Genomic DNA, 23,515 nt, shown 5'->3' on the forward strand with positions numbered 1-23,515 from the left:
CAGGGAATAAAGTGTAAGAAGACTGGAGAGGTAGGAGGAGGATAGGTTTAAAAGGGTTTTGAATGCCAAACAGAGAATTTTGCATTTGTTCCTAAAGGCAACAGTGTGGTACAAAGTTCTAAATTTGGGGCCATAGGATTTGGTTAGAATTCCAGCTCTGCCACTTACTACCCTTTGTAACCACGAGCAAGTAACTCAAGCTTTCTAGACCTCAGTTTCTTCATCTATAAAATGAGAGGTTGGATGCAACAACCTCTAAACTCCTTTCCAATTCTATCTCAAAGATCCTCTGATCTAGAGATTCAAGGAAGAAACAAAAGCTACTTAATTAGCAGTACCCCAATACTCCTGATGACATTCCTCATTGGCTAGTCGAATACTGGACAGTTGAACTACAAAAGACTTCACTAAAGTAAAGTAACTTAATAAATGTTTATTGATGGACCATATAACTGAAAGGTATTTCCCTATTTTCTCTGAAGTATTTATGATGAATCCTAGCAGTCTGCACTATCCTCTCCTCATTTATCCTTTTCCTTAAACAGGGAAAGTCTATTGAATGCTAGGCCAGCTCATAACTATCCCCTGAACAGATCTATAAATCATCAGATTGGATTGGCTGGCAGTGAAGAAGGAACTGTCAGTCAACACAGATTACTATTCATTTACCCAATTGGACTACAACAGTGACCATAGAAAAATCTGCTTTCTTTTTTGGAGATTTATAACAGGTATTCCCTGTCTTGATTCTGAAAAAATTTAAATTTCAGTAAAACAATTGCTAGAAGTGGTTAATTCAATCATAGCAGCAACACTGTAAAAGGAAGATATGTTCCTAGATATTTAAAATTTGGACCATAAAAAGCTTAAACTCCATCCTTAAATACCTGAGACTATATGATACAGTTGGACAGGATAGGGCCGCTTGAATTTGCTAATAGATCAGAGTTATAGGGACCTATTACACTAAGTTAGAGGTATTGCAGAGGTACCATTGGCACCTAGGGAAAAGGGAGGAAGGGGATGACTGGCTCAAGAACAGGAAGGAGAGAGCCCAGATACTACTCAGAAAGGGGATGGAAAGGAAGTCAGTTAATTTCAGAAGTCATCTAAATTCTTGTTTAAGGTATAGCTAGAAATGACAACTCTCAGACAGTTTGGACATTTTTCTAAAACTCTAATGCAATATATGAAAAAAGGAGAGTAAATGATTATAGTTGGATCCTTGGGAGTTAGGGGTCAAATTCGCCAATCCCACTTTGGTAGATTGGAGAAAAAGAGAGAACCCAAGAAGACAGTAACTGAATTTACAACAGCCAAAGTTCTTTTAAAAAAAGTTTTAGCCCAAATTCTTCATCTATTCTCCTTTTCTTTGAGTCCCAAAATCAATAATGTGGAACAATTATGTTGCTACCTCTCCATTCTTAAATTATTAAATACCAGAGGAAGAGATATTAAGCATCTTCTACAGACTGGTCACTGGTAAACTGGTAAACTGGTAAACACAGACTCTAACTGTGTACCATGGCTGGTCTCTCGGGACTACCCCTATCTTATAGTGGGTTTACATGACTTCACACGTGTAATGGGTATCATATTGCTTTGCCTCCGTAATGGGTGGGGAAAGGGCTGGAGGAAAGGAGAGAATTTAGAATTCCAAATTTAAAAAATAGAATGTCAAAAATAACGTGTGTATTCTCTTCTTGAAGTTGAGCCTATCTGTTGGGATATCTAGAACGCATGATTCCCATAGACTTGAGATAAGTCCTTCATCCTTCCTGTTTCTAAGTCTATTAAACTGGCATCATGTTCAGGGTGAGAATAAATTTATAAAGAGCCTGGAGGAGCAGATGTGAAAATAGATTTGGGGTTCTGATGAATACATCTTTGCACACCAACATGTTTGGTCAAAATCCTATAGATAGGCAAAATGAAGCAAGAGCTGGAGATTTACATTCTAGTCCCAGCTATCTTCCTCATCAGGTGACCTTGGTTAATCATAGCTTCTCTGTACCTCATGTATAAAGTATGGATACTGATGCCTATTTTGCCTTTCACATTTATTAGCTCTATAACTATGGTCAAATCCCTTTACTTCTCTGAGTCTCAGTTTCTTTATCTATAAAATGGGAATAAAAACACCTGTAGTACCTTGCCTCACAAGGTTATTATGAGAATCAAGTTATGATACTATGTAAAGTACTTTGCAAATCTCAAATAAGTATTGTATCAGTTATGGTTATAAGGATCAAATGAGATAAGAGTTTCAGTGATCTGTCTTTTTCAGAATTCTTCATATTCTCAATAATATTTATTTTTTGCCACAGACATTCATAAAATAGATACTTATCCAATAAAGGGCCTCAGTCCTGCTAGAAATGGGCATTACTGGGTATTAAGAAACAGTTTTTAAAACATTAATTTAATGTTTGGTACTCTTAAAGTAATCATTTCCTAATGGTCATTGGAACAACTGAACCTCATTCATATTGACATTCTCACTATAAATGAAAGCAGATGTTAGGACTAAGAACCCAAGAGCAGCCAGACAGCTGTGTAGGGAAGAGGCAGACAGTGCAGATGTCTACAATCATTAATTACCTCCCCTTGGCCTTGAAAAGAGTATCAAAATTCTGTTAATCAGTGGACAAACACGACTAGAAGCCAGCCCTTGGGTGTTTCTACTCAATAGCTTCCAATTCCTTCTGTCACCAAGTATGGAATGCAGGGACCTTAGTATGGACCAAATGTTAATGTTGTGCTTCAAGAAAGTACAGTAAAAGTGTTTGTAGAGAATGATATGACTACGTGGAAGCAGAAGAAGTGTTAATTTTTGTGAGTCAGTGCATGTATTTGTGGGGGTTGTTCTGATGTTGATTCCTAGGCAATTTGAGGGTAAAGATCCCTGGCAGCTTGTGGGCGATTTATAATAACAGGGTCATAGATGTAGAGTTCAGAAGAGATCTTGGGTATCTTGGCCCAGCTCTCTCATTTTATGAAAATCTTATTTTAGGTCTCAACTCTTCTCCTTTGTGAGTTAAAATGTACTAAAATAAAGGCCTATTGCACCAACCATTACTGGCCTATCCAACTCCACTGCAAGACGTTCTCTAAGTTCCCAAACCTCAAGAATGGACTGGAACAAAGAACTTCATAAGATAATCTAACCAGGGGTGGGGAACCTGCAGCCTCAAGGCCACATATAGCTAGGTCCTCAAGTGCAGACCTTTTAGTCCAAGTTTTACAGAACAAATCCTTTTATTAATGGGGACTTGTTCTGTGAGGTTTGGATTCAAGTCCAAGTTTTACAGAACAAATGCTTTTATTAAGGGGGTGCTAAGAATCACACAATTTTCAGATTCTATATCAATTTTAACCTGGTTATTGATACTCTCAGCACATGCTACTAGAGGAACTTAATTGTATAAATCTTAGAATTTTCACCAAAAAACAGAATAGAGATGAAAATTGTAGCAAAGATGAAAGGATGGCTCACATGCCTAGACAAGCAAATAAATGACTAGTTTTATTGTGCATCCACATCATGTCATGGGATATGTGGTCATTTCATAGTACCTGCAAAAAGAATACCATGAAAATAATTGCACCTTATGCACCAATATCTGTTACACAGGATGAAAAGGAAGAAAGAGTATATGCAAAACTGAAGTGACACCACAAATTAAATCAACATATACTTTGATCCTCAGCGACTTCGATGTAATGGTGAGAACAAACAAGAACAGTGAAAAATATGGATTAGAAATGAGAAATGGGAAGAAGCTAAAAACTTGTAGACTACATAGAAGCTTCATGCTTATACATCACGAATACTTCCTCTGAGAAAACACTGGAAAGTGCTGGACATGGCGAGAAAACATCATTTAAAAATAACATTGATTATATTTTAAGAGATGAGTCACTTGAGTCAACAAGCATTAATTAAGCACTTGCTCTGTGCCAGGCACTGTGCTAAGGGCTGGGGGTACAAATAAAGGCGAAAAGCACAATCTTTTCCTTTGAGGACCTCACATTCTCACAGAGGAGACGATATATGCATAAAAGATACACAAAGTGTAAACGAAAGACAATCTTAGAGGGAAGACACTAGGAGCTGAGAGGGCCAGGAAAGGTCTCTTGCAGAAGGTGGGATTCGAGATGAGTCTTGAAGGAAGGCAGAAGTGAGGAGGGGAAGCATTCTAGCAATGGGTGACATCCAATGAAAAGGCACAGAATTGGACGATGAAATGTCATATGGAGGAGCAACAAATTAGCCTGCGTAGCTGGATCATGGAGTCTGTAGAGGGGAATAAAATGTAAACAGACTGAAAAGGCAAAAAGCATTCAGGTTAAGCGTTTTAAATGCCAAACAGAGGACTTTATATTTGAGCTCAGAGGTAACAGGAACCCACTGAGGTTTATTAAATAGGGGGTTGACATGGGCAGACATACTTTAGAAAAGTCATTTTGGCAGCTGACTGGAAGACAGATTTGCAATGGGGAGAGATTTGACGCAGGGAAATCAGGTAAAAGTTATTTCAATAGTCCTGGCAAGAGTTGAAGAGGGCCTACACCAGAGTGGGAGTTTCATGAATGGAAGGAAAGGGGTGATTTATTCAAGAGATGTTGCAAAGGAAGAAATGACAAAATTCAATAGCATATCAAATACATGGTGTGTATACAGCAGATTGGATATGTAGAGTGAATATGAGTGGAGAGTTGAGGGTGACACTGAAGTTGGAAGTCTAGGTAACTGGAGAGATTGTGGTGCTCTCAATAGTGATAGGAAAGATGGGAAAAGGAGAGGGTTGGGAGGAAAATATAATGCATTCTGTTTTAGACAGGAAATGGCTCATTTGTTAATCAGTTGTCTGTGTACAGTCAGATCACAAATGTTTTTTATAACAAGATCAACATTAATGCAAAGCTAGAATAAAAAATAAAAAATTTTAAAAGATGGAATATAATTAAAACAATTGAATTTGATTTACTCAAAGAAGTTAATGATGTTTAAAAATATTATATGAAAGAAAGGACCAATTATACCAATTATACACCAATTAGAACAATTTTATGTAGAAGTTTAACTGATATAAAGCAACTGTCACATTAATTAAAACAAAAAACTTTAAAACCACCTTAATAAATTCTTGATATACTTGCCAAGTAGTGAAATATGGCAGCCAAAGACAACACCAGTTTAGAATATAAATTTGTTTGTAAAATTTACAGAGGAGGACGGTAGTAGATCATGAGCTATGTTGCCTCATAAAACAGAGCAAAGCAATAGAGGTTAAAACCACTTGAAAAGCTTGGCAAAAGACCCAACTAAGCAAAATCACCCCAGAGGCACTTAAGGATAAAACTGGAAGGATGACAACGAGCAAATGAAATATAGAAAAGATCTGCAAAAGTATGTATACCTCTTTTTACCATGAAGGAATCTACTACACTTAGACTATAATATCATAATCCCAGATTTGCTTCTAGAAGAGCTAGAAATAATACCAAAGAGAACAAGATTGAGAAAAGAAGCTGGATCAGACCAGATATACACAGAGAAGTCTATGCTGGAGGCAACAATTGTGATGGAGCTGAAGGATTGATTCTTAAGGGATCTGAAAGATGGAGAGATACTAAAGGGATGAAAACAATCTAGAGCCTTATCACTACTTAAAAAAAAAGATGACTAAAGAAAATACTCGCAAGTACTGAGACAGATATCTATTGCTCCATTTATAAAAATTTACAGGAAAATTATCTATACATCACTGTACATAGCTTTAAGCAGATATTAAAAAGGAACAGGAATATATTCCTAAAACGTGATATTCCTCGGTATGGCACACCTTTATCATCATACAGTTGACTGAAAGATCCCACTTTACTTATTTTATTTTACTATAAAAAGCATTTGTTTCAGTGGAGCAAGAAGACTACTTTAAAGGCTCTTTTCCAACAAAGTATCTTACATACATACATCAAAATTATATGACTGCTTGAAGAACACAAAACAGGGATAACCTTGTTTGATGACATTTTGGTCTTTACTATCAAGTGAGGCATAGAGCAATATGTATGCTCACCAAAGGTATTTACCACTGTCACGAAGAAGATCTGGTGTCAATTCCATGTCACATAAGGATTCCCTAAAAATGGTGGGGCAGCTAGGTGGCACAGTGGATAGAGTGACAGGCCTGAAGTCAGGAAGATTTGTCTTCCTGAGTTCAAATCTGGCCTCAGACACTTAGCTACGTGATCCTGGGCGAAGTCACTTAGCCCTGTACGTCTCAGATTCCTCATCTATAAAGTGAACTGGAGAAGGAGTGGCAAACCAATCCAGTATCTTTGCCAAGAAAACCTCAAATGGGGTCATGAAGAGTCAGACATGATTGAAAATGATAGAACAACAAAAGAAACAGTGTCTTTGGAACTCAGATGCATCTGTTTGTGTATGGCGTGGTGTTGGTTGCCCTGGAACATTAGAGAGCCTCCTTATGAAATTTATAGCCACTCAAGAGTTTGATAAGCATTCATGTGAAAAACCAAGGAGATGAAGGAATGGATAACCTATAGGGTTTGTCTATATCTGTCTGTCTGTATATAGATACACACATACACACACATTGATGTGTATGTATAGATAAATATATATGTTTATAACAGCAATGTGTGTATATTTATATAGACACATGTATACATGTTGCTATTATCAATTTTGTAACATGTGAAAGACAGAAAAAAGAAGAGGGAAAAGGAAAGAGAGAGAGAGACACTGAGACTTCAGGGGGATAATTAATTTGACCCAGAATTAAAAAGAAGTATGGCTGGATTGCCTTTGGAAAAGAGCAAAGGGCTTTTAAAGATCCCAATCTTCTTGAAACAAAAGCCCTTTTTTTAACACCAATATTTTTTCATTATTGTATACTTAACCATGGAACCTTACAGTCTTCAGAGAAATAAAAAGGAATATCACCCAGAAAGTGATGGAGAGGCACATGGTAAGTATGAACTGGCTACAGCATATTACACACAAAGAATCATGAAAGAGAACTGGAATAAAAGAAGTCAAAAAAGAATCATATAAATGAAAAAGATGGTTTATTATCAGGGCAAAAGCAGGAGAAAACCAAAGTACAATGTTTATGCTCCAAGGTTATCGTCTAAAAAATGTCAAGAAAAAATAAGGTCTCCAGTGTCAAACTTATGAGGAGACAGATAAAAATGTGACACAATGGGTAGGCACGGTAGAATTGCAATCTGCTTCACTGGAGGAAATACCCACATCAGTGAAATCACTGGTCCATTTGAATGAGTACATAAGGCATTTTGGTAGGCACTGGGGATACAACAATTAAAAATGATATGATCTACATCCTCAAGTTATAGGCTAACAGACATTATTCAGTGGTTTTGTTTGTTTTTGGAGGGGGGGAAGGTAAGGCAATTGGGTTTAAGTGACTTGCCCAAGGTCACACAGCTAGTAAGTGTGTCAAGTGTCTGAGGCCACATTTGAACTCAAGTCCTCCTGACTCCAGGGCCAGTGCTCTACTTACTGTACCACCTAGCTGCCCCTATTATTCAGTGTTTTTACAGATAAATATAATACATGGCAGAATATTATAAAGAAAAAGGAGATACAGACAAAATACTCCTAGGAGATTTGTAGAGGAAGAGAGGTCATTTTTATTTAGGGGCCAGGGTGGAAAGGTAAGGTAAGGTTTCACAAAAGGGTTATACCTCAGCTGAATCTTGAAGGAAGTGAAGAATTGCAACAGGTGGACATGTGTAGGGAGTTTACTATAGGCTTGGGGGAAAGCCTGAAGAAAAGCATTGAGACAAGTATGTGTAAGCTGAGAACAAAGTATAGCTAAGAGTCGTCCAGTTTGGCTTGAACACAGTGTGTAAAGGGGAGTTATGTGGAATAAGGTTAGAAAGGTGGATGGGTTCCAAATTTCAGGGTGCCTTAGGAGTTCATATTCTATCCTAGAGAGGATGAGAAGCCACTCAAGATTGTTAAACAGGAATGCGGCACGTCCAGACCTGTCCATTAAGACTACTTTGGCATCTATGTGAAAGATGGATTTGGAGAGGGAATAGATGAGAGGCAGGGAGACAAGTTAGGAGCCTGTTACGATAACAAGAGTTAATGAGGGCTTGAACTTCATGTATGTTTACATGGGGAAAAGGGGAGAGGAAGAGTATGAGTGAAAACAGACTAGTTGTATCTAGTACATTTAGTGAGGATCTGCCTTCATGAAAGGCTTTATGAAAAGAAGTGGAAAAAAATCACACAAGGTAAAGAAGCATGGAAAGGTTGAAATCCAAACCCATGAAATTATTCTTACCAATGAAATCATGGATCCAAAATTTATTTAAAAAAAAACAATCCAAATACTGCCAATGTCCAAACATAATATTCAAAAGTGAAAATGCAAATGCCTCGGGGTTCCTGGAAGTTTCAAGTAACCACAGTAGCCACAGCTTTAAAGGTAATTCCAGTCTTGCATACCTCACAGGGCTTTTGGGAAGATGAAATGAGGTAAAGAAGTATGAAAGTATTCTAAGTATTAAAAAAGGACAGAATTGAACAATATTATTAGAATTATTTTTATTGAAAGAAATCAGTATGTCAATTGTCATTCTATGGTACCTGCCTCTGCTTACTGAAAATGAAGACAGAATAGGTTGAAGTGGAACACACTAGTCTTCTCCTCCTGCACCTGAGATACAGTTAGTAATCATATAATCAGACTATTTTATGTCATCAGTCTATAGCTGCCACCAAAATGATATTTCTAGGAGGTCACATGGTATATTGGACAGAATCCCAATACAGAGTTAGGAAGATTGAGCTTGAATACTGCCTTTAACAATTATTAACCTTAATACTCCATACAATTCATTTAACTTCTCCCAGCCTGTTTTCTCATCTGTAAAATGTAGAGACAGTAATACCAGAAGTACCTGTTGCATGAAGTTGTTGTGAGGCTCAAATATGAGGCTTTTTATCCTAAGATAGAATAGGAACTCCTATATAAAGCATTTTTGCAAGAGTAAAAGTACATTATTTATGTCAGTTATTTTTTCTGGTGTTGGTAATTAAGGTCACACATTTAGCTATAAAATCTAACTTCATTTTTTACATTTTGATTAAAACTGTTAATACCAACACTTAGTAAAAGTCAGAATGCCACTAATTTGGATTTTCTAATAATTTACCAGGGCTGTAGTACATTTCTGAGGAATCTCACAAGTTATAATTTGCTTTAAGCTTACATGTCAATGAATCTAAAATCTTAATTGATGTACTTCCTCTAGTAGTGCCTATAACAATCTACATATGCCTTCTCATCCTGTGTCATTTTCATCCATAGATACTTTATAGAATGTTTACCCAGCATGTTCAAGGTCTTCTTTTGGGTCTTTTTAGATTTCATTGAGGTATGAAAGGCTCACTAAAGGCATACATCTTATCTCTTGTATTAGTCATAGTACTTCACATCCTTCTCCAATCATCTATTTCCTCAATAATATGCCTTATGCACCTTTTGTGCATAATCAATGCAAATATGCTACAACCCACTTGTGCCCACCATGTGTCTCTCCATTGACTTTTGGGTCATCTTATCAAACCATACAGAAGAATACCAAGTGACAGCATCCTGCAAACTGCTCTTTACTTCCCTTTCCCACCTCTGGTCCAATCCTGATGTTTCACCTTTTGCTCCAGGAGTAATAATCAAATCAATGCTGCCATTGCTACTGGGAAGGTCATGATAATATACCCCCACCCTCCATGGTTCCGCTGACAAGCTCTAGGACTACCTACGTCAAGGAGTCCTAACCATTTTTTTGTGTGTCATGGACACCTTTGGTAGTTTTGAAACCTATTGTTCCCTTCTGAGAATGTTTTTAAGTCCATGAAATAAAATACATAGAATTAGAAAGGAAACCACTTATTTTGAAAATAGTTATCAAAACTTTAGTTCGAAGATCCCAGTTTAAGAATCCCTGACCTGGACCAAAACTCTCTGCTCTGGCCACCATCCTTTTATATGCCATAATAGAGAGATCCCTAATAAAATCGAAGCTTCTTGAGGGCAGGAACTATCTTATTTTTGTCCTTGTATCCCAGTACCTAACAAAGGGCATGTCATATAAGATATGCTTAATAAATGCTTTTTAATTAATCAGTCACATTAATTTCTCAAAAATTTATGCGTTCCCAGCGTAGCACCATGCCCTGTACTAGTTAGGCTCTTACTAAATTCTTGACGAACTGAATTCAAGATCACAACTATAGAACATCACCAGAAGAACATGTATGGTAAAAAGATGGGTTTTTGCCTGAGGCAGCAGTTTAGAATTGTTAAAAGGACTGTGTAGTTTTCCAAATGCTCTGCAGACCACCTCCTTCCACCTGCTCAACTCTGGGCTCAACTCAATATCCATCTGCAGAATTTGTTCCAGAATTACATGCTAATGTACTCATCATCCAATTCCGTGTCATAAAAAGACTACATGGAATAACAGTATTAGGAAGACCTGCATTAAAATTCAAATTCCGTCTCTGACACGTGCTAGTTGTGTCATCCTAAGCAAGTGACTTTACCTCTGAGTGTTCCCATGCAATTCTCTGTGGTTGTAAGTTGAAAAAGGTGTTAACCTGCACTGGTAGTGGGAGTTTCTTCACCTGGAGATTCTCTATATCAATAAAATCACAGGTCCAGTACCATCCCAATTTTAACTTTATAAACTATCAGGACAATTGCTTATGAGTAATCAGATCTCACTGAAGAAGACCCAAGGCTTTAAGTAAACATGATACATAAATATCCATAAATAGAAAAAAATGAAGCTTTTTATTCACTTTTTCATTGTCAAGTGTTCCAGTGGCTTTCGAAATTACTTGATATACAAAAATACAATTCACATACAAACTTTCAGAAAAAAAAATCTGTTGCATTTTTAAAAGGGGGGCACTTATAGTATTGACAGAATGGCAAGGGAGACTCCTTGACTTAAGAGGGTATTTCAAAGCATCATCAATTTACTTACAATGTGCTAATTACAAATGCATCTTGCCTAGTAATTAAAGTAGGCTCAGCAGGACTTCTTAGAAAAACTTACTTATAAATTTATTACAGGTTTTGTATATATTTAGAAGTAATAAAAATATATTTCTTAGTAATTCAGACATTTTACCACTTCACACTATTTCTTCTACAAGGCAGTAGAAATTAGTAAGATTTTACTGGCTACATGAAAAGACATCTTGTCCTGAATCCTTTCTGTGGTTCAGGTAGAAAATCTTCTTGGGAGGTCACTATGCAACAAAGTAGGGCATGATGAGGGCGAGAAAATGAGCAGGACTTAATTTGCTATCTATGCTTCATAGTAGCTCTTGGATTCTACTTCATATTATTGGTTTCTGCTCTACAAGGGATAGTTTTGGAAGGACCCGATTAAAATGGGACTATGCTCATTATTAAGCAAACCCTGTGGTCATTACGATCGCTTGTTATTTGCTTTCATTTGCCAGAAAGTCTTGTTTGTCTGTTTAGCAACTCTAGCAAACAAAACTGTCAGATAAAATCCCAGCTGCAGGTAATGGAAAGATCTGCTTAAAGCTTTCCATCACTGCTGGAAAATGCAAGGCTCTTGGAGAAACTTTCCATACTGCAAAGCTTAATGCCTACCGCAGGTCTTCAAACAGCTTATCAGGGACTTGTGGAAAATTGAGGCAGTGAAGTAGGGGTGTAAACCCCTCCCCTAAGTGCTTTGTCTCTTCCACCTATAAAATGCCAAGTGTTAATCAAAGAGAACTCCTTTCTTTTGCAATTTTAAGTCTTTGAATGAGAGATGGGAGAAAACAGCAAGCTAGACCAAAGTCATCAGGTTAAAATGTCAGATTTGGATAACATAGGCAGCAATCTCCTACCATCAGCCAGTTTGGAATGCATTTGGAACAAGTAATTTTTTATTTGTAAGTCTTTTCAACTATTGGCTGATCTGCAGCATCCACCCTTCTCCAGACTTCTGGCAAAAGTACAAGTTGAAAACAAATGCTTTCAGTTTGCTTAAATGACAGCCCTTGGAAAAGCTCTATGACTGATATTTCACACTGAGGAGAACCCTCAGTGGTTGGGCTGACTGAACAACCCAACATGAGCCTACATTCCAGCAGTGGCTGACCATGTTCCCTGATTCTTTTTTCAAACATGGTAGACTGAACACCAAACAGATGATGAATATAGACTGTAAGTTTCTCTTTGAAGAGTGCCTAGCAGAGTGCTATGACCTCTTCCTTCCCTGAAAAGTTAAAGGCCTTTTGATAGGTTGAAGTGGAAAAGAGGGTACTGCCCTATCCATTTTCACAATATGCACAATCTCTCAGCTTTATGTGCACAGAAAGAGGGGCAGACTATAAATTCCACCATTTACCAAAGTATTTTTATACTCTAGGGACAAAGGAGAAGGAAAAGACAAGACCATCTGCATCTGATTGAGCTTTATTCTTTATAAGTTCTATAACATTCATTTCTGGTTTGCTCATTCAAACTATGGTGACTTTGCTTCCCAATGCCTCAGAATAATATTAAACCACAGCTTTCCTTTCATGAAGAATATTAATCATATAGGGCTCCTCATGCCAACGTGTTGCAAAATACTTTGTAAATACAGAAAATTACAGATTGGCTACAATAAAGGATAATGCTAAACACTTACATAAAAGTCAACTAATTTTGCCAAATTTTTGGCTAGAAAGGCCGGGTAAAGTAAATAGTAGTAAGACGGACAGCTAATTGATTTGGTTTGCATTAAACTAGGCTAATTTAAACAGAGGTATTTCAGTTTCAATTCTGAATACATAATTGGTTCAGATGCTTTCTATGCCTTCCCTAGGGCTACAAATTTAATTAGAACAGTGAGAAACAATCAGCCAATCATGTCAAGTTTTTAGCTAGGCTGGAATGTTTGGACTGCTTGCCTTTTCTTCATCCTACCCCCCCCTTTTTTTACTGGCAGGATGGCTTTGATGTCAACCCATTCTGAAGGTTATTAAGAAGTACTATATGAAAGGAATTTCTATTTGAACTATGCAAAAGAGTTTCAGAAAGAATACATATGCCCACCCTTTTGAATTCCTTGAGGAGACAACTGGAAAGAACATGGGATTCAGAGTCAAAAGACCTTGATTTGAGCCATGGTTTTGCTACTTACTATCCATTTAACTTTGGGCAAGTCACAACTTTTCTAGGTTTCAGTTTCCTAATCTGTAAAATGGAAGAGGTTGGACTAGAAGACCTCTAGGCTTCCTTTCAGCCCTGGCTCCTCCAGTCAAAGACAGAGTAAAATAAAGTAGCTAAACATTCCTAAGAGTTTGAATCCACTCATGGGACACACTCTAGAGGCAGCTAGGTAGCTAGGTAGCACAGTAGATAAGGACTAGGCTTGGAAGCAGGAAGACTCATCTTCATGAGTTCAAATCCAGCCTGAGACACATATTGGTTGTATGACTCTGGTAAGTCACTTAACCCTGTTTACCTCAGTTTCCTCATCTGTAAAATGAGCTGGAGAAGGAAACGGCAAAAACACTCCAGTATCTTTGCAAAGAAAACCCCCAATAGGGGTTACAAAGAGTCAGATATGACTCAAAGGACTGAACAACACCACCTAGATAATAGATAACCATCCTAGAAATGTCATAAAGGTATATACCTCACTTGTAAACTGAGGTAAAGAGCTGTCCCCAAAAACTCATCCCATAGTATAGGGATTGTTTAATTCATTGTATGTATCCCTAGTGCCTAGTGCATAGTAGGAATTTAATAAAAGCTTGTTGACTGAGCACAGAGTACACTAAATATTTTTTCAGAGAATGAATGGAAGAATAAGGCAGAAAAGCTTGGCAACTCAGTACCATTTTAAAGAAAAAACTGGATGTTTAAAAAAAAAACAAGGGAAAGTAGATTCCACTTAGCACTGACAGAGCACAGATTAGAATCTGGAAGTCTCAAATTTCTAGTGATTCCTGGCTCTTATGTTTAAGTAACAACAGATTCCTTAGAGGCCTCAAAGAATAAAGAACTATGCAGAAAAGTAACAGTTCTCCTTTTTTTCCCCTCTTCAAGGCATTCTCAGTATTTCAGCAAATAGCTTGGTTCTCAGGGCATTCTACCTGAGTGCTGACCATTCAATTAATGTTTGCGATTCTAACGCTGAGTAAGATGTTGTCTTCATAGTGGATCAATTGCTTGCTTATAGCCAAGGAAGGGAGAAAATAAAAAGCCAGATTAACCTTCTTCCCCAGCCAAGATTTTTTCTTTCAACTATGGTAGACCACTTGCAACCTTATCTCTTCCATTTCAGCACTACCACATAGCTCACATTTCCTCCATGACTAGATTCTGTTTATTTTTTGCACGTGGCTTCACATGAATTCAGACAAACTAATGCATGCAATCAAGTCTGCCTGCCCTCCTCCCACTACCTAAGTCTTCAGGAACATACAATTGAAAACTTTGCTTTACTTCTTACTGAAGACTACATTTTGGGCATTTTGGTAACCTTGCCATCCAAGTACCCATCCAGAAATACAGTCTTGTTCCACATCTATCATAAACCAAGGAGAAAAAATAGAAGAAAAGCCTCTCTTCATTCTTCTTTGAATATTGAAACGTCTCTTTGATAACTAAGGTTCACAGTAAAAAAAGAAAACAAAAATGTTCAAGAAATGAGAAATTATTGCATATAAAAATGCTTCAAACATTACGAACATCCTCCAAAAAAAGGTGAAGTGAGCCTCATTAAGAAGCACCCATGTCAGATCATCTACCTTTTCCAAAGGCAGCTCTCCCTGACTTTTTAGCCACTTCAGAAAATCGGGGGCTTAAAGGAGACCTTTGACATATCTACATAGGTATAAACATAAATGCATATATGTGTAAATGCATATACACATATGTCAATGTATATATGTGTGTATGTATACACATGCACATACACACACATAGAGAAAGTAAAAAGTTACTCAATCTGGGCTAGGGGTTCTTAACTTTTTCTGGGCCACTGACCCCTTTGGTAGTCTGATAAAGCCTAGGAACACCTCGATGAGATGTTTTTAAACACCTAAAAAACACCTAGAACTATATTGAAATAGGCTTATCAAAATTTTCTTAAAATAGATTCATGAACTCCGAGGTTAAAGACTCATGTTCTAGACAAAGCCAACAGCTCTCCAGTTGCAAGGCTTGGAGAGCTACTATCATCAAGGCAGGAGCAAGGCGAGATGTGGTATCCAAAGTTAAAACTCAAAATTTATTTTTCCATATAACAGGGTTTTAAAAGGTGGCTAAATATAGTTGAAATAGTACTAAAACATCAAATACATTCTAGGTTAAATAAGCTTTTTGCAGCCTGGCCTAAGGACCTAGGTATCCATTAAAGCACTATTTTTATGGAAAAATGCATCTGTGCTCCAAGGAGGCAACTTACAAATAAACCTTTGGAATATGACCTATTGGGGAGTCGGAGGCTGCCTGTGCCTACTGCTGCTTTTTGAAAGACCAATGAGATAACTTGATTGAACAACACTGTTTTAATATTGTAACATTTAAAGAGCATCAATATTTAGCAAGATTAGATCTTTTAGGAAGTCAATATAACCATCTAGTAAAGATGAATTATTTAAAACTTAAAAATGGAACACTTCCTCCAGATTATGCATGTTTACGAATTTCCTTCTTGTTAGCACTCTTTTCAGTCAATCGACCAACAAGCTTTATTGGGTACCTACTATATGCCAGGCACTATGCTAGGTGCAGAGGATACAGAGACAAGAATTAAACAGTCCTTTACCCCCAAGGATTTTCTACTCTATGGAGGGAGACATCATACATTTAAATAAGTACACACACACACACACACACACACACACACACACAAGGTAAATTTTGGTGGGAGAGGCCAATCAGGAAAGTCTTCAGGTAGAAAATATGTGACAGTCTAAGAGAAAGAGATACATTATGAAGTGGAAATTCCTCCCAAACATGGAAGACAACCACTACAAAAGCGTGGAGATTGAAAACAGAATGCTATGTATGAGGAAAAGCGAGAAAGCCAATTTGGCTAAAATAAAGATTGCATATAGGAAAAAGCAGGTTCAGGACACATTATAAAGAACTGTAAAAACTAAACATATTTGATCTAAGCAATGAATTCCAATTTGGGGAGCAAATGCAACCCATTTTTACATTAAAAAAATTATCAGACCCCATCACCAAAGTAGCTATACTATAAGAATCCATTGATTTTTAAAAAATGACAAAAAGACCTTAGGCATTCAGTAATACTTCTAAGTAAATTTATATTTTATTAATCACAACAGCATCTACATAAATTTTCAAACAGTCACATGTGTATGATGAAGCTAAATAAAAATCAAAATGGCAATGCTAGATGCACACATGAACTTATAAGGAACCACTTTCTAAAAGGTGTAAGGAAAGAATAAACTTTTCCATCTATGTTTTTAAGTTCATCATTAACTGTTGCTACATTAAATGTCATAAAACTGATATGCATATGAGTGGCAAAGTGGATAGAGTGCTAGACTTAGAGGCCAGCAGACTTGAGTTAAAATCTTGCAGCGAGAACTTAGAAGCCATGTGACACTGGGTAAATCACTTAACCTTTCTCAGCCTCAATATTCTCACTGGTAAAATGGGGATAATAAAAGCACCTATTTAGCAGGGCTGTTATGACAGTCAAATGAGAAAATTATATGTAAAGTATAAACCTTAATGTGTTATGTCAATGCTTCTTGTTGTTATTCAGTTGTGTCCAACTCTTTGTGACCCCACAAAGATATTGGAGTGGTTTGCTGTTTCCTTCTCCAGCTCATGCTACAGATGAGGAAACTGAGGCAAAGAGTTGAGTGACTTGTCCAAGGTCACGCAGCCAGTAAGTGTTTGAGGTCAGATTTGATCTCAGGGAGATGAGCCTTCCTGACTCTAGGCCCAGCACGCTATCTACGGCACCTCGCTGCCCCAATGTTAGATTTTACTAACTACAACAATAATAAGCATTTGTTAAGTACCTACTTATGTGCCAGGCATTGTACCAACTGCTGGGGAAACAAAGAGAAGCAAAAACATCCCCCAACCTCACGAAGTTCACCTTCTAATTGGCAATAACACTACATGCAAACAATCACAGATGAGCAAGACATTTGAGGAAAACTGAAAGTGATCTCAGAGGGAAGGTTACCTAATTTCTAATTCCAATACTGGAAAAATTACTCAAGCTTCCTATCTTTACAGAAAGATTCAGATACTGAGTTTCTTATAATTGTTTTTTGTGGTGGTTTCAAAACTACTTATGATACCAGTAAGTTAATTCTTAGCTAATGGTCACACCAGGCTGGCCCTAAAAGTAAGATTGCCAAGTAATATTTTTAGTTTGTCCAGTTCTTATCCAGACAGGCGGACACTGAGTTGATTTTTATTGGAAACGGATCTAAAGAAAGTTACAGACTCCTCTTCACAGCCCTGTTCGGAACTAATGGCATGAACCAAAGGGGAAAAAAACACTATTTTGCATCTCAGATAGGAATTTTACCTGGGGACCAGAAATATTTACCTTTGGATCCATTCTGAGGAAGGTGTGGGTGCCTCTGCTACTGAAGGTTGATCTTTTAAACGTTTTGCTGTGATAAAAATGGTAGTAGTTCTCTAGGTTTCCAATCTGCAAAACAAGAAAAAGGATATTGCCGTCACTGCAATCTTGTAAGTAGGTGGAAAAATCTACCAATCCTTATTACAATTTTGTACTTCTTCAAACTGAACTTTGTTTTGTTTCTCAAGAAAACTTTGCCTTTTTATATATTATTTTAAAATAATTTTTAAAAAGTTTTGATCTTAAATGCTCCCCACAATGCATTTTATACACAGAATACAGAGGATTCTCTATTAAACCATGAATTTCTACTTTATGCTGCTTGCTTATGTATATATATGTATATTTATATATATACATATATGTATATACATACATACATGCACACAAATATATACATGCACACATATATACACATATATAATATATTCTCTATATTACTTTCAAAAGTGTCCTGGTAATCTGTGCTTCCTTGTAAACATCTTTCTAATGTTTTCAGTACATTTAAAAAAAAAGTTTCAATGGCCCTCTTATTTTTGGCATCACTAATGCTTGCTGCCATTGAAATATTATAAACTCTTCAACTTCTATCTCATTTAACAATCATTTGTTAAAATGCTTATTTATGCCTGGGGTGTTCAGGGTACAAAGATGAAAATGAAGCAGTCCCTGGCCTCAGAGAGGTTATACTCTATTATGAGAAAACAACATGAATGCATTTAAGAAAACAAAATATATACAAATTAAGTATAACATCATTTTGGAGAGTGGGGCAGGCATTAGTCATTGGGGATATCAGGGAAGGCCTGATCTTATAAGTCAACAGGGCCCCTTGAAAACGGGAGTGGTCAAAACTTTGCTTTGAAAATATCAATGTGGCAGCTGTGTGAAGGAGGGATTGGGGAGGCAAGAGATTCTGAAGTGGGAAGACAGACCAGTTAAGAGGTTACTGCAATACTTCCATAGAAATGGGATTAAGTGGTAGTTATCTAAATGGGAAGAAGGGATGTTGTGAAGACAGCATCAATAGGACTTGCAGGACAAGGAGGCGTCAATGGTACGAGGGAGTTTGAAAAGCTGAGGATGATTTGCAGACTTGTAAACTTGGCTGACCACAGTGTCCTCATCCAAAATAGAGGTCGTAGCGTCCTCGATAGAAATAGGGAAATGAGAAAGAAGGGAAGGTTTGAGAAGAAAAGATTGTGAATTTTGTTTGGGGCATGTAGAGTTAGAAATGACTGCTGGAGATACAGTTTAAAATGTCCAATCAGTAGTTGATAAAATGGGCCTAAAGCTCAAGTGAAGACCTGGAGTCAGTTGTTTGGATCTAGAAGTCATCTGCACAGAAATAACAATTGAACTCATGAGAGTAAATGAAATTAAATGAAATGAAATTAACATAGAGATGAATTAAAATATCTCTTTTAGATACATATTGATAAATTATATTACCAAAAAACATTTTCCACTGAATGTTGTGAGACTAAATATCACACTACCATCTAAACGTTCACTAGCTAGTTGTGTTTTTTCAGGGCCCAGTCTACTTAAAGGCTGAACTAAAATTCTCTAGTGGCCAAAATGACATAAAGTTCATTGGATTTGGAGTCAAAGAAACCAGTTCAAATTCTGCCTCACCGTTTACTATCTGTTTGACTTTGGGCAAGTCACTTAATATCTCTCTCTTAGTTTCTTCATCTATAAAATGAAGGTGTTGGGACCAGATGATTTTTAAGGCTCAATCTAATACCAAAATATCTTTTTTTTAAAGAAGGAAAAATACTCCATCCTTTCTACCCCATTGGTAAAGTTTCTAAGAATAAATGTTTGTACTGAGCTGAAATAATGAGTCCAATAAAAACACAAATAGTTGTCTTTTATCCTCATTGTGAAAGAGCTAGATAATTATCAAAATTCCTGGAGTTTTCCCATTTTCTGCTTAAATGCAATTTCTCAGAACAAATTACAGAATCATACATTCTGAAGGGTAGAAGATATCTTGAAACATAATCTAGTGGTATAGTCTCCTGTCTTCAGGCAGGACCACCATACTTAAGCTGCATACCCCCACTCCCCACCCCAAGAAATAAAACTTTTATTCTGATTTGAAATATCTTCAAGGAAAGAAATTCTGCAACTTTTCTCCATACTCATTCCAATGTACAACAATCACGGAGGTCAGAACCTTTTAATATTTATCCTAAATCCATTGTGCTATAGTTTAAAGCCTTCTGTTCATTCTACTTTCATTGACTATTGAGACACCTAGTCCTGGTATTCTAAATTGTTATGGTGATGGCTAAGTTGTTTTTCAGTCATGTCCAAGTCTTTGTGACCCTACTGGGAGTTTTCTTGACAAAGATATGGGAGTGGTTTGCATTTCCTTCTCCAGCTCATTTTACAGATGAGGGAACTGAGGCAAAAAGGATTAAGTGACTTGCCCAGGGTCACACAGCTAGTAAGTGTCTAAGGCCCAATTTGAACTCAGGTCTTCATTACTCCCATGCCAGCACCCTATCCCCCTGTGTCACCTAGCTGCTCCAATTCTAAACTGTAGCCCTTTTTATGTTTATAAATTGCTAATATACTAAATAGGCCTTCAAAAACCCTGTCTTCAGGCTAAATAATTCCCAATTCCTAACATCTCATTTTCTAACCTGCAAGCCCTCTCTGAATCTTCTACAATCATTTTTACCTATGGAGCTCAGAGCTGGTCATCATCCTTCATTAAATAATCTTTACCGTGAAGTAGTATTGTTTATTCCCTCATCATTCATATATGCTAGAGTTTTATTTATTCCTTCTAGTTTTGAGCTTTCTAGCTAATGCAATCAGTTAGCTTATTAGTGGATCTAACCCCTAGACCTTTTGCTGCCATACTTCCGCATTTTTTTTCTTCCCTGTTTTACATTTGTGGACTTTATTTTTCTTCCCCCCAGGTACAGAACCCTACACTTGTCTTTAATGAAGTGAAAAATTATGTCAAAAGCCTAGCTCATAAACTAAGTCAGGGCTGCTATTTATACATTGAAGGCATTAATGAAGTCTTAACTTGTGGCAATATTTAATTACCATGTTTACTTACAAGCTAGCACCATTCCTTGGAGGTGTTATGTTAACTTATCTGCTTGCTGTGTATTGGTCTTAAACTGTAGCCATTCAAGCTGATTACTATTCAAAGAAAAAGAAGAAACTCGAAGTAAAATAAATTCTCAATTGGCAAGAGTAAAAGAGCTGTCAATCTACACGTGCACACCACATCAAATTCTGGGGGCAGCTAAGCTTGCTCACCCTCTGGGTTGCACCATACATGCAGGTATGTTCTAACTTACTGAGAGCTGCCTTTTCTCTAATTTTGCAGCAGTTCACTAATCGCTCAAACATCCTCTTTCCTGTTTCCTTCATCGTCATGTCAGTGCTTAATTGCTACTCAACAAGTCCAGAGCCTGCAGGGACAGATCTTCTCAAGCCATCAGTGCGCTGACCACAGAGCTGATGGATCCCCATGGGGCTGACCAGGCAGAGGAACACCTGTGTGTTGTAGCAACCAGTACTCTACTTCTGTTTGTGGTATCCAGCCCATCACAGTCATAGAAAGAGCCACTCCCAATGACTCTGAGCCCATGAGACTGCATAAAGGAGTGGTGGCAGCCAAAGACACCAGCATTACTATTTCCTATTACTACAAAGCCAGAGGAAAGTTTGGGGTGGAAAAGGGAAAAAATCTGAAAATAACAGGAAGTTATCTCTCCTAGATTCTGCTGTGCCTGGAGTTGGTGGCCCTTGTTCTAGAGGTCATGATGAAGGGGGGAGGAATGAAGGGAAAACTTCCATTGTTGTGTTTTTCCCACAAGCACCATTTTAGTGAAGGCCTCCAGGCTAGCTATCCCTAATTCTCTGGATTTAACTACCACACCTTGGCTGCCTCCTGACTCTGTTCCTGCTGGTCCTTCCGCCACTGGTAAGTTTTTCCCCAAAGTGGAGAAAGGGCTTCAGATCATCTCTCTCACTTTCTCTTTCTCTCAGTCTACCCCCCCCAGCCCCTCCAAACTTATCCTCCATGATCCTATGCTCAAGTCTAAGTACCTTCTTCTTCACCCCACTTTTCAACTTCCCTTTTATGTGTTTTCTTCCTTCATGAAAATATAAGCTTTTTGAGGGCAGAGAGTGCCTTTATTTTTGCTTGCATTTGTATTGCCAAAGTTTGGCACATAGCAAACACTTAATAAATGATTGTAGACTGATATCCTATCATCTATTCCTATCAATAACCACCACCACCCTCACCCTCACTTTAGGGGAGCTAGGTGGTTAAGTGAACAGATTACAAAGCCTGGAGCCAGGAAGAACTGAGTTCAAATGTGACCTCAGATATTTACTAGCTGTGTGACCCTGGGCAAGTCACTTAACCCTGTTCGCCTCAGTTTCCACATTTGTAAAGTGAGCTGCAGAAGAAAATGGCAAACCATTCCAATAGCCTTGCCTAGAAAATTGCAAACTGGGTAACAAAAAGTAGGAAATGACTGAAAAATAACAACAACCATAACTTCATGATTAGAGTCAAATGGCCAAGATGCAATCTCAAGTCTTACATTGAAGGATGCAAGTTGAAAGTGCCTGAATCATAAATAGGGACCTTTACACTAAAAGTAAGAGTCCAGACTTGCTAAGCTTTGCTTTTATAAAGAAGTATTTGTATGAATCTATGTGCATGAAGACATAAATTTAAAGGAAATTTATCTAAAAATAAAACATCAGCATATTTTTTTTGAATCATGCTTCAGTTTTTACCATTGGTTTTGTTTTGTTTTTGCCTGACTCTATCACTTGCTATGCCATAATCTAGGAATCAGTGGCCTTCCTACATTTAGTCCTATGCTGACAAATAATAGAAACATCAATTTAGAGCTCAAATAGACTTTGGAGGAGATCTAATCCAACTCCAAGGTTTTTATCATAGGAACAGTGTAAACAGTATAAAGGGAATATGGGTGGTAGGGGAGGGAAGAGTAGAGAGGATTCATAGTCATATCAAATTATAGAACAGGAAGGACACTTGGAAATTATTGAATTCAACCCCCACACTTGAAATATGAAGAAACAGGAGATCAGGGAGGTGATATGATTTGCCCACCGCCACCAAGTATAATGTTAATGGAATAGGAAGATCTTCCCTGTCCATTAATAGGTTAATGTGACCACATGCTTTCAGCCACGGATGTTTTGCTGCTTTCACAGCTGTGATACTTCCTGAGTTATGTGGAGCCCACTGTGGGGAAGAGCTTGCTTAAAAGGAAAGCTTGCTTATTGGGGAAGCTTGCTTGCTTGAAGGCTACCATTTTGGTAATTAGGCACTGAAGCATGAGCATTGTGATGCCTTCCGGCTGTATATAGGCTGTATGTATATTCTGAGGTTTGCATTTTGCTTCAGGGCTCACTCACGGGAAGAATATTCCTGTGATTTGGGGAGCAAAACTCTGAGTAGCTATTAAGGAGAGCCCCTCTTCCTTCCCCCCACAACTTTGAAAACCCAGATGTTGGTGCTTCCTTCTCTGGTGACTATGTATATATTGCTTTGGTCAGACAGTTGGAAGCCCTGTCTGTTGATCTGCGCTGTTTTCTCTGCTTGTATTTTCTCTACATTCAGGGTGCTGACCTCTCACCTGAACTAAGTGAATGATATATATGTTTAATTAAAGTAAGATTGTTGACCCCTTTAAAAGCAGATCAAAGAACCTGTGCTAGCAGGCCATCCTGGGCATGGTAGGGTGCTTGCTGTTAACACTAATTCAGGCATACACAGATATGGCTCTGTCACATCAAGCATTCTGTA

At 37.6% G+C, this 23,515-nt stretch overlaps 1 protein-coding gene across 4 annotated transcripts in view; it reads right to left on the bottom strand.

The window, feature by feature from the left end:
• Positions 1–23,515, bottom strand: part of PCSK6 (proprotein convertase subtilisin/kexin type 6) — a 256,959-nt gene that overhangs the window by 195,832 nt on the left and 37,612 nt on the right. For all 4 annotated transcript variants that reach the window (XR_005008948.1, XM_036735030.1, XM_036735031.1 and 1 more), the window contains exon 2: positions 17,647–17,751. Coding sequence is in view for 3 of the 4 variants with exons in the window: in XM_036735030.1 (XP_036590925.1) it covers positions 17,647–17,751 (105 nt within the window). In the remaining variant the exon portion in view is untranslated. The remainder of the gene's footprint in view (positions 1–17,646; positions 17,752–23,515) is intronic.

Source organism: Trichosurus vulpecula, chromosome 8 (assembly GCF_011100635.1).
Source record: "Trichosurus vulpecula isolate mTriVul1 chromosome 8, mTriVul1.pri, whole genome shotgun sequence".
NCBI lineage: Eukaryota > Metazoa > Chordata > Mammalia > Diprotodontia > Phalangeridae > Trichosurus > Trichosurus vulpecula.